The 13,402-nt window shown below is 50.1% G+C and overlaps 1 protein-coding gene across 1 annotated transcript in view; it reads left to right on the forward strand.

Moving 5' to 3' along the window:
- The window catches only part of MYO10 (myosin X), a 91,817-nt gene extending 83,726 nt beyond the window's left edge, over positions 1 to 8,091 (forward strand). Inside the window, exons 28-33 of the mRNA XM_080804086.1 lie at positions 209 to 416; positions 1,202 to 1,338; positions 2,121 to 2,241; positions 2,635 to 3,087; positions 5,155 to 5,346; positions 6,634 to 8,091. Of these exons, the coding sequence (XP_080660212.1) occupies positions 209 to 416; positions 1,202 to 1,338; positions 2,121 to 2,241; positions 2,635 to 3,087; positions 5,155 to 5,346; positions 6,634 to 6,735 (1,213 nt within the window). The 3' untranslated portion in view covers positions 6,736 to 8,091. The remainder of the gene's footprint in view (positions 1 to 208; positions 417 to 1,201; positions 1,339 to 2,120; positions 2,242 to 2,634; positions 3,088 to 5,154; positions 5,347 to 6,633) is intronic.
- Positions 8,092 to 13,402: the final 5,311 nt, after the last annotated feature.

A 13,402-nucleotide genomic window follows, 5' to 3' on the forward strand; every position in this document is an offset into this window, starting at 1 on the left:
GTGCTGGCTCTCTGGGACTTTTTATTATTATTATTACTTGAATTTAAACAAAACCTGCACAGAAAGTGGCCAGTGTTTGCTCTGCACCACGCGGGGTCCCCTGGGGCGGGGGAGGGGTCCTTTGCCCTCAGAGTGCTGAAAGCAGCCGGGCTCCCAGACGCCAGCCAGCCTCAGTCTAGCAATTAACAGTGAAGTGTTTGTCTCCTAGGATACGGGAACAGTTTCCAGGAACCGAGATGGAAAAATACTCCCTCTTCATTTATGAATCTCTCAAGAAAACCAAATGCAGGGAGTTCGTGCCTTCCCGGGATGAAATCGACGCTCTGATCCATAGGCAGGAAATGACGTCCACGGTGTACTGCCACGGGGGAGGCTCCTGCAAGATTACCATCAACTCCCACACCACGGCTGGGGAGGTGAGGGAGGAGCCCCTGCCTGACGCCTCACTGCCGGGGCCCAGAAGTCAGGAGGGCTGATAACAGTTAGGCAGGCTACCGCGTGGCTGTGTTGTGCATAGCGCAGCAGGTGTAACCTACAACCAAACTCACGTATAAAGAGATAAAAATACATATGAAACATGAGTATTAACACAAAAATGAAGCAGGTGCATATCTGGTAGAGAACGTGTGGCTGACTCAGGGGTGCCCGCCAGGACGTGGGCTGACCACAGCATCTCTGTGATGAGGGGTCTCTGTTAGCTGTACGAGTATCTACAGGGATGAGTCAGAGGAGCACATTTTCTTTTTTTTTCCCTGTTTTAAAATTGAAATTTAGCATTCTAAAACCATTGGCTAAAAGAAGTAGGGGAATCATATCCAGAAAAGCTTCTGGCATGGAAAGGAGAAACGTCAGTGGAACCCATTGTGTCTTGGAAGTTGATGAATGTATCGGACAAAAGAGAGGGCTTCAGTTTTCACGGGCCTCTCTGCGGAAAACTGGGTTTGCAGGAGCTTTGTCCGGCATCTGTCTCTACCAGTGGGCAAAATGCTCTGTGTTCTTTTTTTCACAAAGACAAGAGAAACCTGATATGTGGAGAACAATGGAAAAAGAGCCCTCTGGGAATTCTGGGTGACCACACATGACAGTGTTAGTGGGGGAGCTCCTTGGACCCTCACATGCCAGCGGGTCCCTCGGGGCTCCGGAGAAGCCACATTCCAGGACCAGATGCTGGAAGCTGAAGACCTTGGGGTGTCTCTTGCAGGTGGTGGAGAAGCTGATCAGAGGCCTGGCCATGGAGGACAGCAGGAACATGTTTGCCTTGTTTGAGTACAACGGAAGCGTCGATAAAGCCATTGAAAGCCGAACCATCGTAGCAGATGTGTTAGCCAAGTTCGAGAAGTAAGTTCCTTCTCCCTGGGATGCCAGCAGATGGAATAAATTAAGAGCAAAGTTGAGGATTGCTTTCGGCTTCAGTTTTCAACTCTCCCTGTGCATTTGAGTTCCTGTTCTTTTACATGTGTTGAAGCACACTTAATTTCTCATCTCTCTCTGCTGCCTGTTTTTCTTGATTCCTAGATAAAGCCCCGGTCTCCGGTAAGGTACAGCTAAGGTGCAGCTCACCATTGCTCTTTTACCCCATTTGCTCAGTCCCCTGTTCCACGCAGTGTCTTGGAATTTCCTGATTCTAGGCCTTTCACTTGTCTCTGGCTTCCAAACAGGCCAGCAGACGCGGGCAAACCCAGACACTCTCAGACCGCATTTATATCTCTCAGACCTGTAATGTTCGATCTAGGACTTTCTTATCCCTTAAGTAGCACACAAAAAAATACTATGGAGGCTGTGTTTATACTGAACAGGAATATTTGTGTCAGTTTTTGTAAATATTGTCCTTTATTTGAGGGGTAGGAAAGGGAATGAAGATACAGCCTTTGTTTTTTTTTCTACGGATTGAGCATATGTTGAGCCGGTACTAATTTGGGGCCCACAGAAAATCCTCGTTAGCACAGTGTAATTGCAGGCTGCCTGTTTGTTGTCTTAAAGTGAGACCAAAATGAAAGCATGATTTTCACTTCTGGCTAAATACAGTTGTTAGGGAATGAGTCATCTAAAGTCAACCCCTTGTGGCACCAAAGGGCCATTTGTCCGTTGCTTTCTGAACCTCCCTTGCCTTCTGTCTGTAGGCTGGCTGCCACATCAGAGGTGGGGGACCTGCCCTGGAAATTCTACTTCAAACTCTACTGCTTCCTGGATACAGACAACGTGCCGAAAGACAGCGTGGAATTTGCATTTATGTTTGAACAGGTAGAAGGAACTTTCAGAAACAGGTTCCTCTGCGGGGGAGGGCGGGGGGCAGGCATGAAACCTAGTCACACTCTTCCTAAGTCTGCGGTTGGTCAGGAGGGGTGTGAGGCCTAGGGGTACGTTTCCCAGCATGCCCAGGGCGGCCTCTCCTTCCTGCGTCTCTAGAATGAAACCACCACACGTGCTGTGTGAGGTCCTGTGCTAAGATCTGTTCTCGCTGGGAGGAGAGAGAGATTCAGGGATGAAATACGTGTTAGGTGTCGCCTGTGCTAGGGAGAGATTTTAAGCAGCAGAAGGGGGAGTGGGTACCGTTGTCCGGGAAGGTGACATTGGAGGGAACTGGTGACGGATTTCAGGTCACGCACCCCTAACACCGCCGCCTGCCTCCTCTAGGCGCACGAAGCGGTTCTCCGTGGCCACTACCCAGCCCCCGAAGAGAACCTGCAGGTTCTCGCTGCCCTGCGGCTCCAGTACCTGCAGGGGGACTACTCGCTGCACGCGTCCGTGCCGCCCCTCGAGGACGTCTACTCCCTGCAGAGGCTGAAGACCCGCATCAGCCAGTCCACCAAAAGCTTCACCCCGGGTGAGCGGCTGGAGAAGAGGCGGACGAGCTTCCTGGAGGGGACGCTGAGGCGCAGCTTCCGGACAGGGTCCGTTGTCCGGCAGAAGGCGGAGGAGGAGCAGATGCTGGACATGTGGGTCAAGGAGGAGGTGTCCTCGGCTCGGGCCAATATCATTGACAAATGGAAGAAACTGCAGGGAATGGGCCAGGAACAGGCCATGGCCAAGTACATGGCCTTGATCAAGGAGTGGCCGGGCTACGGGTCGACGCTCTTCGACGTGGAGGTGAGGACTGATGGCTGCTTCTCTGACTGGCCGGCCCGAAAGCACACATGAGTGTGGCTGTGGCCGAGTACAGGGGGCTGGGGGCCTTTGCTGGCCTCCAGCAAGGCTGGATGGAGCCTTTGCTCTCTCGCCCTCTTTTGTTAGAGCAACCCCCCCCCCCTTTACCATTAACACACCCTCTCATTCACCAGTTTTCCTCCCTTGTAGTAAATGCTTTCACACTGTGAGCAGGGAATGGAAAATTAAGGGGTCACCTCTTCTTAAATACCTTATGTTCTTTCTTACAGAAGCTATAGACAGATTAAATCAAAAAGTGCTGGTAAAAACCAGCATTTAAAATAAAAAAATGTTTAGAATTATGTACATGAAATTAGAAACTTTGGATACAGTTGACCCTTGAACGGTGTGGTTGAAAATCCGTGAATAACTTTTGACTTCCTAAAACGTAACTACGAATAGGCTGCTATTGACTGAAAGCCTGACCAGTAACAAGAAAGTCGATTAACACATATTTTGCACATTAGATATTACATACATACATTATTCTTACACTGGAGCTAGAGAAAAAAATATTGAGAAAATCCTAAGGGAAATACATTACAGCCACTACTGTATTTTAAAAAAAAAAAATCCACATGTAAGTGGACTGTGCAGTTCAAACTCATGTTGTCAGGGGTCAATTAGGATTTTACATTTGTTTTTTTCCCCCATGAATATGTGTTTGCAGGGAAGAATTTGTTTCACAAATGCAATTTAGCCATTAGTGGTAACCCATACTGATTCATACCCCTGTTTGTTTTTTTAAGTATACCATTTGTTTGTTTGGTGTTGAAGATTTTATTTAGTCACCTATCAGAACCAGCAGGGGGAGCGACAGGCAGAGGGAGAAGCAGACTCCCCAGGAGCAGGCATCCCAATGCGGGACTCGATCCCCGGACCCTGGGACCTGGGACTATGACCTGAGCTGAAGGCAGACACTTAACAGACTGAACTGTCCAGGTGCCCCTTAAGTAACCCATTTACTGAAAGGAAGTCCTACCAGTGCTATAGATCAAGGCCTGGCAATCTATGTGCCACATCCTGCCTGCCGCCTTTTATCACGATGTACTTGGAACGCGGCAATATTCCTTCCTGCCTCTGCCTCTGGCTGCTTCCATACGAACGTGGCCACATTGGGTAGCTGTGGCAGAGACCCTGTGGCTCGCAACACCTAAAATATTGACTCCCTGTCCCTTCACGGGTAAGTTTGCCAGCCCCAGCTGGTCTAGATAAACTTTCAGTTTTCTACTCACAATCCCATTCAGTATGTTTGGTATCTGATGACTTTTAAGTGAGGCTCTATAAAAAAAATCTACGTATTAATTTTCCAAGATCTCCTCATGGCTTTTCATTGCATGCTGTGTTTGGTTGCTTGGTTGGTCCAGTGAGGTTTGTCTTCAGGTGTAAATCAGATGTTTTGTTCGACACCTCCTCCTCTTGGTGTCGCTCACGTACATCCCTCCTGTTCCTATCGGCTTCCCATGCCTGACTTGGGGTTCTTGTTCCCCACACACCAATCCACGCCGGGAAGCTGTCACCAAGCTCGTGACATTCCTTTTAGCTCCGGGCACACCGCAGGTCACTGCTGCTGCCTCTTGTCTAGAAGCCAGGTTTTCAAGAGTTGCCCAACTGCTCAGCACAGAGTGATTTGGAGAACTTCCCTCTGATCTTAGATTTTGCATTGGAGGAACAGTGATCCGAAAAGGGATTGGAAGCAGAGCCAGGGATAGGAGACTGGCTCCGGGCTGCTGGGTTTGCTGGGGGAGCCACTGTCGGCTCCCCCCGGAGTAAGGTTATCAACAGGAGGGGTCAAAGCACGACGTCAGGACTCACGGAGTCGTTTTCCGAACGCCCAGCATGGGTCTTCCGGTTAGAAACCAGTCAGGCCTCCAAGGAGAGACCACATGTCCTATTTCAGTTGCCCGGGCACAGACTGGTCTTGGATGCTTACGGTGTTCTGCCCAGAATGCTTGACTCAGCCTCTCCCACATCCTCTGTTTTTGCTACTTGATGATCTCTCGTCCACAGTGCAAGGAAGGCGGCTTCCCCCAGGACCTGTGGTTGGGCGTCAGTGCCGATGCCGTGTCGGTCTACAAGCGCGGGGAGGGAAGACCACTGGAAGTGTTCCAGTACGAGCACATCCTCTCTTTTGGGGCGCCGCTGGCAAACACGTACAAAATCGTGGTCGACGAGAGGGAGCTGCTCTTTGAAACCAGTGAGGTAAGAGGCAAGCCAAGGAAATCATTTGTGACCTTGACAGAAGAGAGAAACGATGCCCCATTTCCTGATGCCTTTCAGTAATTTTGACTCTTCTTCTTTAAAATGTATGAAAATACAGCATGGCCGTCCCTCCCCAGCTATAGATTCCCCGAGGGCCAAAATCGAACCCTCCCATATTTCTTCTGTACCTTTGCAGCCTAGAGATTTGGTTCCATTCTACCGGCGGGTCTTACCCGTGGAGGAAAGGAAATGACGTAGATGTCCAAAATATATATAGTTCGGCAAGAAAGCCTTGTGCCCATCAGCAGATGATGACGGCAAGAATCACAGCTGGAGGGAGCCAGGGCCGTGACTGCCCTGGGCGTAGCTAATTCTGGCTCACAAAATCACCCCCCAGAAAAAGCCTCTAAATGTGTGTGCCATCTGCTCCAAAGCTTAAAATGTCATCATCATCATGATAAATGGAGAAGCCTGCTGAGGCCACTACGTAGGACGCTGCTAGCACGCCAGGGTGGAAAATGGAAATGAATGACCCGCCCGCTTAGCTGTTGGTGTAGTCACGGAGGGGCGTCCCAGAGGCCGGGAGCAGCAGTCTGCCGGAGGCCGTGGGGCAGGAGGCGGACGAGGCTAAGGGGAGGGGAGCAGGGACATGGAGGTGGTGGGACCTTTGACCGGAGGGTTCCAGGCCCCCAGCTGCCAGGTTTGCATGGCTCCAGTAGATAGAGTGATGGTGCCAACTGATGGGTGGGACGAAGAGGGAGGAGAGATGAGGGAAACAAGGCAGTTGGGACGCCTTGAGAGGGACGCAGGCCAGCCTCAGGGACAGGCCCAAGGGGGCGGCAGTGCCTGCGTCCTGGGAAGGGGCTAATGCGAGGTCACGGCCAGCCACCACGTCTTGCCCCCAGCCCAGCCTCGCTATGTCCCGCAGCTGCGTCGTGGGGCCGGGATGACACTGTGATGAGCCAGGGTTGACTAGCTGGCTCATGGGCACGGTTGTTCACCAGTATTTTAATCCGGGGGAGTCATCCCAGCCCTCAAGACACCCACAGTGTCCTTGAGTGGGGTTTTTTGTTTTGAATGTGTAAAATCTGCCAAGTGTCCATCAGGCAGAATTGTGGTTTTCGTGGGAAAGAACCACGCGGTGGGACCCACCCTATTCGGAAAAGCCAGGCTTCCCCTGCCCGCCGGCCGCGGGGAAGAGGGGAAGCCGCGGAAGGCCCGGCTGCGGAGTGACCGGGCGGCCCGCCCCGAGCCCCGCTGAGCACGTCCCTTGTGCCTCCGCCGCAGGTGGTGGACGTGGCCAAGCTCATGAAAGCCTACATCAGCATGATCGTGAAGAAACGCTACAGCACGTCGCGCTCCGTGAGCAGCCAGGGCAGCTCCAGGTGAAGGCTCCAGGGACCCGACGTGTCTTGAGCAGCCGCGCGTGAGACCCTCTGGCCTCGGCCTTGCCTGCGCTGCGCAGAGCCCCGGCGGAGCTGCCCCCGCCTTCTGGAAGCCCCTGGCCGGAGGGAGGCATCTCCAAGGGGCCGTCCACCCTCTCCACTTCCGTGATCCTGTATTAAGCTGTCAACCGTAGCAGTCGGCCCTGTTTGGAAAGCTTTACTACTCTTAGATGACACATGCCTTAAAAAAGAGAGGACAACCCCCCCCCACCCCCCCACCAAAGCAGCCAGAAGTGCCTTAACGTGTGGACCCAACACTAACTGACCTTAACTGTGCTACTGAAGGGAGCTGCCCCCGCCCCCTCGGGGAGACTCACAGAGCTTGGGGGGGGGGGGGCGTTCATCCATCAATTCTGCACTAACCTCCCAGCCTGATTTCCCTACTTCGGGGGAAGGTGAGGGAGCAGGGAGGGGGGACAGAGGGAGCACAAGGGGACAGGATATTTTAGTCGGAGTGCTGCTGGCAGCCTTCTTCGCGGACGTAGATTAACTTGTTTCATCTTTCAAGTCTCTGAGCTTGCCTGTGCATGCCTGTGTTCATAAACTCATCACTTTAATCACTGTCTCATGAGCATTAAAAGCAAAGGGAAAAAAGGATGTGCAATGGTGTAAACAGTCTGTCTGTATATTTTAATAGTTCAGAGTTCTAGTCTTCAGTCGTTACTTTATGAGATGGTTTTATTAACAGACCAGAATCCTGGACTTTCCTGTCTTTGCTGTATTTCAGAAACCATGTTTTGACTCCGTTTTGTTTTATTACTTGTAGCAAAGTCTGCACTCTGTGTCTGCTGTGTTATAAACAGATACGCAGCCCATACAGATAATGGTTTTTATAAACCAGTCCGACTCCAATGCTGTTTTTAGAACTATATGAAGGCATTTTGGAGTCTTTAGTTTCTAAAAGATTTAAGTTAAAAAAAATTTTCTTTGAGGGTGAGTTCATATCGCTGCAGGTAGTGAGCATATGACCACGTTGGGTATGGCGGAAAGAAGTTTCATTCCCCAGGGGTATGATGCGTGAGCGAATCTTGAAAGGACCCTGACTGACGCTTTAAGAAAATATACTTTATCCCAGATTATAATGGTAGTCCGACAAGGTGCCTGTAAATAAATCAGTGTTTATGACCAGAAGAAAAATAATCTGGTCCTGGACTTTTTATTTTTATATGGAAAGTTGTAAAGACTTACGCCAACTAAGTCTGCCCACAAAGAAAAAAAAATTGCCTTACCTCTCCGGGACAGCCCTGCGAACTTGTTTGTTGGCTCAAAGAAGGTCTGACAATAAAAGATACTAGCTATCTTGCAGTGTGTTTTCTTGAGCAGGGGGACCCGAAATACACGGTGGGATCAGGGTTTTCTTGTTGGTTTGGTTTTAATGCTTTTGGTCTCAGTGCCTAAGCTGCGTGTTTCCTAAGTCAACCAACAGGTCTTAAAGTGGACGTGGAGACCTCTGGACTGCTCTTCTAGACACGCAGTGTGACTCCAAGGAAGTGGAGAAGGTAAAAGCAAGGATTCCGTGAAATCCAAAAATCTAAGGCCCCGAAATGCGCATTTATGTCAAATGGTCTTGCAGCCCCCAAACCTGCTTACTTGTGAAATCATGATGCTACAGCTACCTGCTTGCAGCCGTGCTCACTGGGGGGAACTCACAGGTAGGCTGTCCGGCCACTGATTTACCCAGAGAGCCAGCTCGGGACACGGGGTTCACCTGGTCCCCTCAGCCAGACCTGCGACTTGAGCAGCACCAGTCCCCCCGATGTCCCTTTCTCTTCCCACTGAATGTCACCACTGCTTGTGTCCAGAGGGCTGCCCTCCCCCGCCTCCACGGGGACTGGAAATACCCTAAAGGTAGCTAGCTGCTCACCTCTCAGGATGCCCTCTGGGACTTGCCGTACCCCCGAAAGCCGCCTCTCTCCCCCAGTTACATAAGAAGAAGCGGGCCAAGTGAGGCGCAGGGCTTCACCTGACGCATTACAGCAGCACCAAAGCCAGAACCTCGGTCTCTCTACGCGATGGCCTTTACGTGCCCACAACTGTGTTCTCTTTGAATGTTTTATTTGGAAATAGTACAGGTTCAGAGGAAGGACCAATAGTATGTACAAGGAGACCCCTATACCCTTCACCTGGTTCCCCCTACGGTAACATTTTGCAAAACCATAGAACGGCACAAATTGTCTATTGCAATTAGGATTTTGCTTCCCCATGTTACAATCCCCAGTTTCGAGATCATTGCTTTAAGCATTTCTTGTCTGCTATTTTGAAATAGCTCTTGGATTTCCTTCCCTCCCCGCATTTCCTCATCAACACAGACTGGCTCAGCATCACCTCTCACTTCTCTTGACCAATCAGCATGTTGACGAAAGCCTCTCCAGGTCAGAAACACCGTCTTCCCTTTACACGGCCCTGGCAATCCAGCCTTGTGCCTGCCCAAAGCAGGCAGAGATGGGACTGGGACGACCGGGAGGTGGCCGGGAGGAACCCAGGGGAAGGAGTGGTGGGTCTCGAGCTGGTCTTGCAATATGGCCGAGGGGTACAGATTTTTCCTAGGGGAGGGTCTTGAAAGTGGCAGGAGCACAGGTGTGGAGCAGGTGTTAGGGCAAAGGTCAGAGTTCACTCTAAGGCTCCCCTGTCCTAGCTTCTTTGGCCTCTGTGCTTCACCACGTCTAGTGCACCCCTCGCCCGTATATGCGGTTGACAAGCCAGACACATGGAAGGATCTTTATAAAATCTAAATCCAGCAATATCCTTCCACAAAAAGCTCTCCTCTAACTTTGTCCAACCAAAACAATGACCTGTACCATAGCACCGTGTCCTCCACCCTGTGCGCCTCTAACCTTATCTCATGCCACTCTGCCCCACTCAGCACAGATCTTGGCTGTCGTTTCGTCCCCGTTTTACTTAGGGTGTTCTGCCCAGCAGTGAGAAAACAGACTCTGGTGTTTTCCTGGGGAGACCTAGTGTCCTCAAGAAGACACGAGCTATAATTCCCAGTACCTGGAGCTTTGGCGGGGATGTGCGGATGAATGTTTATCAGTGGCCTCTCTGGGGGTGGGGGAACAGTCCTGCCGTGTAGCGTTGGCTGATTTTCACGGTGTCCGTATTTCCACCAGGGCTAATTTCGAGCTCCAAGGTGACATCACTGAATGTGGAGTTGGATGGGAAACGGCCCCCCAAAATTTGGTCCTGCACACCACACAGAAAGGACATACCAATAAACAATTTCTCAATAAGAAATTTGTATCCTATTCATAAGAAAATGTCTGAAGGAAGTAAAAGAGATTCTTAGAAAGCTTTAAGCACATGTGTGGGGAAAAGTTACTGTGGGAAAAGTAAAGACGTTTGCAAAGTATATAATCTATCTTTAGTTTTCCCAGAGATTTCTTTTCCAAGTAATATCAGTATTACAGTTGATTAAAAGTTTGACATCAACAGGGGCACCTAGTCTTGAGGCATCCAGACATTTGCTTGGTGGGAATTAGCTGCCAGATCAGAGTTGTCATCATTCCCTCATGACCCGCCACAAAAAAAAAGAATTGTTCCGGTAACTCTGATCTTTTGGGGGACCTGTTCTCCATCATAAGTTTACTTACTGAGTTGACATTGAGGAAATGTAATAGGCCTCTTGATTAGAAATAAGATAGCCCCAATGATCAATATTGACCATGACATAATTTAATTGACTTTAATTTACTAAATTCTTGTTTGGATTGAAAACACACACACATTATCTCAGTGGGATTTGCAAATGAAATAGAATCGTCTTAAATTGCTTAGAGCCTAGTTGGGGGTAAAAGAAATATATGAAATCAGTTCACTGCAACAGCAGTAGGAATTGGGCCATCTGCAAGTGTGCTGAAGGGGTCCCGAAAACAAGAGGGCAAGGGCGAGAGTTTTCAAAGGTGAATGTGGTAGGGTTGCTAGAGGGGAGTTGGGTGGGGGATGGGGTCACTGGGTGATGGGCATTAGGGAGGGCACTTGATACAATGAGCACCGGTGTTATATGCAACTGATGAATCACTTTTCTCCTTGAACATCTCTCTCAGATGTGACCAGTGGTGTTACTTACCACTTGCTCAGAACATATGTTTCAGGCTTGGTGGGAGATGCATTCCCATCATCCTGTCCTTGTGTCCTCCCAGTAGCTAAGGAGTAGGTGCTAACAAACCCATTTTTACATTAAGGATATTGAGATTTAGAAAGCAAATTATTTAACTTGCTCTAATAGCTTTGCTGTGTAACAAGTAACTCCAGAATTCAGTGGCTAAAACAGCCAAGTATTTACTTAGGTCATGATCCTATAGGTTATCTGTTGGAGCTGGGCATCTCATTCACGACTAGGTTCAGCTGTATCCAGGTCAACTTTGTTGATCTTGCCTTGGCTTTCTCATTTGTCTGGAGCCTCAGATGAGACAGCTGAGCTCTGCTCCATGTGATTTCTCGTTCTCCAGTTAACTAGTCTTGACTGATTCATAGCATTTGGCAAGGTCTTGCAAAAACTAGTAGGTACAGGCAAGGCCTCTCAAGGCTCAGGTTGAAAATTGTCACAGTGGTAAGTCCGCCATATTCTACTGGCCAAAGCCAGACCAATGCCAGACCAGAGCCAAGAGATGGGGAAAAAGACTCCATATCTTGATGGAAGTTGCTGCAAAGTGACTCAAGAGGTTGGAGAATTGTGGCCTTTTTGTGATTAACCATGTTGGCTGAAAAATGACAAAACTACAGTGGACAGAGAATTCAGACCCAAGTTTGAGTGAAACTGTGCTCTTCTCATAAAGCTATCCTAGAATCCTACCACTTTCTCTATTTTCCTTTACGTGGCCACACCCCTGGCTCACCACCGCCCCATCGCCAGCCTCCTGATTTGCACACTCCTAACACCAACAGACACAGATGCCCACCTTTGTCCCTTTCCCGGGTGTCCCCTCAGAATCTACCTTTGCCAGAAGTGATCTTCCTCCCCCTTCATCTCTCTTCATCTCTGACAACCTGGTTTCGGTTTTAATCTCTGCAAACCTGCCTGCAGCAGACTTCTACCCGTTCCCTAGCGATCTGCCCTTTTCGCTTTTGTCCTTTCTTCCCTTTTGCCTTTTAACACAGAATCCCCTTCCACCCAAGCTTGCGGTGGGTGCTAAGTTATAGAATCCATTCCCCACCCTCCCCTGCAACTTTGTGCGGTGATTTTAAAAAATGTTACAACTGGGGTGCCTGGGTGGCTTAGTCGGTGAAGCGTTGCCTTTGGCTCAGGTCATGATCCCAGGGTCTGGGGATCAAGTCCCAAGTCAGGCTCCCTACTTGGTGGGGAGCCTGATTCTGCCTCTCCCTCTGCTCCCCCTCCTGCTTGTGCTCTCTCTCAGATAAAATCTTTTTTAAAAGTTACCACTTCTTGATAACCCCTCCCATAGAAAGGTGAAGTCTCATCCCCATGAACGGGGCCAGCCATAGTGATTCCACTTCTAAGAAATAGAATGTGGTGGAAGGGATACCCCATAGTTTGTAAGGCCAGGTCCCAGAAGGTGACCCCTCTTCACCGGCTCTTCCTCTGGGGACACACACCTTCGGAGCTCTGAGCTGCCATGACACAGATCTCACCAGCCTGAAGCCACCGTGCTGAAAGGACTAGGTAAGGAGGCCACGCCGAGCTAGCCAAGCCCCACAGGTACAGTCCCCCAACTGGTTTGTCTTCTCAGCCTCAACACGTGGGTGTGTCTTCAGATGACTCCAGCCACTGGCTTGATGCAAAATCCACTTCCTCCCTCTCCAGACCCATCCAAGCGTTGTTAAGGCATCTTGAGGCCCAGGATCTTGTCATGTAGTTTAAGTTCTGGTGTGACTGTGGCTCTTGGGTATGGTTCCTCAAGGACAGCTCATTAACACGGACTGGAAGATCTGTGTGCTCGGGAGACAAGTTTCCTGTCCTCCGGAAGCTAACTGCTGCTGAGAAGGTCATTCACAAAGGGGAAAACCAGAGGGGGACGCAGCAGTCACAAGTCTATGGCATTTGTGGAAAAAGGAGGATGACTCAGGATATCTCCAGGATCCCAGGGGGAAGGATTCCCTGCTAGTGGAACGGAGTCCCAGTCACGGGACCGGCGTCATGGGCTCAGCTGGATTTCAGAACTGTGTGAAGGACAAACGTAAATCATGTGGGCCAGGGGACCGACTGGCTCAAACATATCCACAAATTTCGTCGACAATCCTCCCATGAAAAGGTGGAGTCTGATTCTCCTCCCCTGGGAACAGCTAGAGTGTGATGGGAGGGCGACCATGGGGCTCCCCAAGCTAGGTCATGCAGGGGACACCAGAGCATTTGCGAGGCTCTCAGGACAATGTGCTTTTAGAGCCCTGTGGCCACCGTGCCCGAGAGACCATATGGAGAAGCTAGGTAGAGACAGATATCAGAAGGGTCTCAGCTGGGCCAACCCCCAGCTCTTTGAGTCTTTCCAACGTCAACCATGAGACATCCGATGGTGAGCCTACAGATCACTCCAGCCCACAGCCTGCAAGGCGACGTGGCTGACACCAAAGGGGACAGAGCTAATGGGCTTCCCACCCTGCCAGTGAGCCAAAAAAACTAATAAAACTATGAGGAATGGATGAGATTTAAACCTGTC

Source organism: Martes martes, assembly GCF_963455335.1.
Source record: "Martes martes genome assembly, chromosome: 5".
In the NCBI taxonomy this organism is placed as follows: domain Eukaryota; kingdom Metazoa; phylum Chordata; class Mammalia; order Carnivora; family Mustelidae; genus Martes; species Martes martes.